This window comes from Oncorhynchus nerka, linkage group LG17, assembly GCF_034236695.1.
Source record: "Oncorhynchus nerka isolate Pitt River linkage group LG17, Oner_Uvic_2.0, whole genome shotgun sequence".
Classification (NCBI taxonomy): domain Eukaryota; kingdom Metazoa; phylum Chordata; class Actinopteri; order Salmoniformes; family Salmonidae; genus Oncorhynchus; species Oncorhynchus nerka.
Window position 1 is genome coordinate 13,228,260 of NC_088412.1, and position 5,183 is coordinate 13,233,442.

Here is a 5,183-nt window from a genome sequence, read left to right on the forward strand (position 1 = left end):
TCTTGTAATAGTTTTCCTTTGTTATTTATTCCAAGGTGTGTCTTTAACTTGTAAATGGATTGTGTGGAGGTGAGCTAGTGGTGTGGCTGATAGAATAGAATGAAAAGGGAGGAGGGGAGGAAGAGGGCAGGAGTGAAGGGCTGTTAAAGAAACCAGATGAGGAAGAGAAAGATGTTCAGGGGAATAACTGTCTCTGTTCCAAATGGTTCCCTATTCCCTACACAGTGCACTACGGTGCTTCTGACCAGGTCTAAAGTAGTGTTCTACATAGGGAATAGTGTGTAGATGTATTACAATATAATGCTTTAGTGTTTGGCACAAAAAAATATTAGATCTCCACCCACCCACTTCATGTCTGTCATCTCCCAGTTCTGTTAAGACATCTTCTCATTGAACTGGGCCTCATTCTAAATGGTCACTTTGTATTGATAGTCCATACTGGGCTTTACTATGGTTCTACATACAGTGCCTGTATTGATAGTCCATACTGGGCTTTACTATGGTTCTACATACAGTACCTGTATTGATAGTCCATACTGGGCTTTACTATGGTTCTACATACAGTGCCTGTATTGATAGTCCATACTGGGCTTTACTATGGTTCTACATACAGTGCCTGTATTGATAGTCCATACGGGGCTTTACTATGGCTCTACATACAGTATCTGTATTGATAGTCCATACTGGGCTTTACTATGGCTCTACATACAGTGCCTGTATTGATAGTCCATACTGGGCTTTACTATGGTTCTACATACAGTACCTGTATTGATAGTCCATACTGGGCTTTAATATGGCTCTACATACAGTACCTGTATTGATAGTCCATACTGGGCTTTACTATGGCTCTACATACAGTACCTGTATTGATAGTCCATACTGGGCTTTACTATGGTTCTACATACAATGCCTGTATTGATAGTCCATACTGGGCTTTACTATGGCTCTACATACAGTACCTGTATTGATAGTCCATACTGGGCTTTACTATGGTTCTACATACAGTACCTGTATTGATAATCCATACGGGTCCTTACTATGGTTCTACATACAGTACCTGTATTGATAGTCCATACTGGGCTTTACTATGGTTCTACATACAGTACCTGTATTGATAATCCATACGGGTCCTTACTATGCTTCTACATACAGTATCTGTATTGATAATCCATACGGGTCCTTACTATGGTTCTACATACAGTACCTGTATTGATAGTCCATACTGGGCTTTACTATGGTTCTACATACAGTACCTGTATTGATAATCCATACGGGTCCTTACTATGGTTCTACATACAGTATCTGTATTGATAATCCATACGGGTCCTTACTATGGTTCTACATACAGTACCTGTATTGATAGTCCATACTGGGCTTTACTATGGTTCTACATACAGTGCCTGTATTGATAGTCCATACGGGGCTTTACTATGGCTCTACATACAGTACCTGTATTGATAGTCCATGCTGGGCTTTACTATGGTTCTACATACAGTACCTGTATTGATAATCCATACGGGTCCTTACTATGGTTAAACATACAGTATCTGTATTGATAATCCATACGTGGCTTTACTATGGTTCTACATACAGTACCTGTATTGATAATCCATACGGGGCTTTACTATGGCTCTACATACAGTACCTGTATTGATAATCCATACGGGGCTTTACTATGGTTCTACATACAGTATCTGTATTGATAATCCATACGGGGCTTTACTATGGCTCTACATACAGTACCTGTATTGATAATCCATACGGGGCTTTACTATGGCTCTACATACAGTACCTGTATTGATAATCCATACGGATAGGATAAAGTAATCCTTCTCACCCCCTTAAAAGATTTAGATGCACTATTGTAAAGTGGCTGTTCCACTGAATGTCATAAGGTGAACGCACCAATTTGTAAGTCGCTCTGGATAAGAGCGTCTGCTAAATGACTTAAATGTAAATGTAAATGTATACGGGGCTTTACTATGGCTCTACATACAGTACCTGTATTGATAATCCATACGGGGCTTTACTATGGTTCTACATACAGTACCTGTATTGATAATCCATACGGGGCTTTACTATGGCTCTACATACAGTACCTGTATTGATAATCCATACGGGTCCTTACTATGGTTCTACATACAGTACCTGTATTGATAATCCATACGGGTCCTTACTATGGTTCTACATACAGTATCTGTATTGATAATCCATACGGGTCCTTACTATGGTTCTACATACAGTATCTGCACCTGGAGGGGTTCTGCTCAAATATTCCTTTATCTCCACAGAATTATCTGATTATCTCTCACCACTCAACATCCCCCTCCACCCTCAAAACGTATAGAAAGTAGACAACCTCAACATGGTGTAATTCCTGTAGTTATCAGGACACATGGGGTGTGTAACAATTATCTCTCCTTTCTAAGTGTGAACTAGTCCACTTCCCTTCATGGATTTATAAGGAAATTACTGGTATATGTAAACTCCCTCTACCCCATGCCAACACCAATCCAATGCTTTAGACAGACAGACAGACAGACAGACAGACAGGTTGACTAGAATATAATATAATGACTAGAATATAATGGTTTCAGAAATACAAAGAACTCTGATGGTAAAACGTCTTATATTTTTAGTCCTGGATATGTCTAGGGTTACTGCTGAATGTAATACTTTGACCCTGACCCTAGACCTAACAGTAATAACCACACTGTAATGTAAAGTATTACCTCATTCTCAATGATCAGTCATGATTATTCATTAAAATAATTATAATATTAACTTTATAGAAACTGTTACCTGTTATATATTCTAACCAATGTATTCAATATTAAGTGTCCAAACCTGGGAATTAAAATATTTGTCTATTAACATTGTTAGATTTATTCTATATTAAGGGCCCTAACCTAGGAACTAAACTCTTTGTCTCACACTCTAGATGTTGCATGCAGTTCTCTCTCTCTCTCTCTCCCTCCCTTCCCTCTGACTTCAACCTCACTGGCTCCCTCTCTGCATCCCTCCCTCCCTCCCTCTAACCACACCTCTCTGACAGATCCAGGATGTCCCTCCCACAAACTATTTTCTGAGGAAACAAAACTGATCTGAGTCTCTGTCTCATATGTCTGTGTGCGAGTGAACAACCGTCCAAATGGCTCAGCAGGGAGTTCTGATGGACCAGGATCAGTTCTGTTGTTCTGTCTGTCTGGAGCTACTGAAGGAGCCAGTCACCACTTCCTGTGGACATAATTACTGTAGAATCTGTATTGAGGACTGCTGGGATCACAATGTTCTGAGAGGGGTCTATAGCTGTCCTCAGTGCAGAGAGACCTTCACTCCGAGGCCTAATCTGAGGAAAAATAACATGTTGGCTGAGATGGTGGACAAACTGAAGAAGACAGGACTTCAGGCTGCTCCCTCTCCTGCTCTGTGCTATGCTGAACCTGGAGATGTGGTGTGTGATGTCTGCACTGGGAACAGAAAGCAGAAAGCCCTCATGTCCTGTCTGGCGTGTCTGGCCTCTTACTGTGAGACTCACCTCCAACCTCACTATGAATCTCCTGCTTTCAAGAAGCACAAGCTGGTCAAAGCCACCGCACAACTACAGGATAAGATCTGCTCTCATCATGACAAACTGCTGGAGGTTTTCTGTCGTACCGATCAGCAGTGTATCTGTTATCAGTGTACAATGGATGAACATAAAGGCCATGATACAGTGTCAGCTGCAGCAGAGAGGACTGAGAAACAGGTAAGACCAGAACATCTTGTTGGTGACTGTCTGATAAACAAAGAATTAAAGATACAGTAGGTACTAAGATTGTTTGAATATGATATCATTCAAATGAAATGGATCCACAGCAGGACAAATATGAACATAAATCCTGAGTAAATAGATATGTTAACCCAGATTCTTCAAATGTATCGCCATTTTCTAAAGTCAAACACCGTTGTCATTCATAATCAATCACCATTATCATTCATCATCAAACACCATTAGCATTCATAATCAATCACCATTATCATTCATAATCAATCACCAGTATCATTCATCATCAATCACCATTACCATTCATAATCAATCACCATTATCGTTCATAATCGATCACCATTATCATGCACAATCAATCACCATTATCATTCATAATCGATCACCATTATCATTCATAATCAATCACCAGTATCATTCATAATCAATCACCATTATCATTCATAATCAATCACCATTATCATTCATAATCAATCGCCATTATCATTCATAATCAATCACCAGTATCATTCATAATCAAATACCATTATCATTCATAATCAATCACCAGTATCATTCATAATCAATCACCATTATCATTCATAATCAATCACCAGTATAATTCATAATCAATCACCAGTATCATTCATAATCAATCACCATTATCATTCATAATCTATCACCATTATCATTCATAATCAATCACCATTATCGTTCATAATCAATCACCATTATCATTCATAATCAACACCCAATCAGCTCCCCTGATTTGTGTTCTATTAAAACTATAATCATTCAAATAACAACATAATAATATATAATATATATATATATAATAATATATAACATAATAATATCATTTCACACAGACACTTCCTCAACATTTTAATCTCTATCTTCTATGGGCCCTATGTCACATTACTATACTATTGATCTACTGGACTAATAAAGCTTGATAGCTCATTGAAGAGTGATTCTCCACAGAGGCAGCTGGGGATGAGTCAGCAGAAGGTCCAGCAGCGTTTCCAGGAGAGAGAGAAGGAGCTGAAGGCGCTCCAACAGGCTGTGGAGTCTCTCAAGGTGAGTATTGTTTACTAGAGGGGAGACATCATTTCACTTCTCTCCTCCAGTCAGAGAGAGAGGAGAGGGGCCCCTCTCCAGTCCCACTGACCCCACTGTTGGGAACAGGCTGTCTGGACCCCTTTCAGACAATAGACTGGTTAATGTAACCAACGGGATATGAACCCAGGTCTACTGCAGGAGAAACCAACATCTTGACTGTTACACCAAGGGGACATTCCCTATTGGGCCAACACTGAATTTGAAGTTGCAGGCGGGGCTACATCATCACATAACCTTGAGTAACCATGACCAACTCATGTCCCCTATACATACCTCTCTCAATTCAATTCAAAGGTCTTTATTGGCATGGGAAACA

The 5,183-nt window shown here is 39.6% G+C and overlaps 1 protein-coding gene across 1 annotated transcript; it reads left to right on the forward strand.

Moving 5' to 3' along the window:
- The first annotated feature begins 3,128 nt into the window (after positions 1-3,128).
- LOC115119890 (E3 ubiquitin/ISG15 ligase TRIM25-like) lies at positions 3,129-4,320 on the forward strand. The gene has a single exon (XM_029648778.2). The coding sequence runs from the start codon at positions 3,152-3,154 to the stop codon at positions 3,806-3,808; it is 657 nt and encodes a 218-aa protein (XP_029504638.1). The 5' UTR covers positions 3,129-3,151; the 3' UTR covers positions 3,809-4,320.
- The last annotated feature ends 863 nt before the right edge of the window (positions 4,321-5,183 follow it).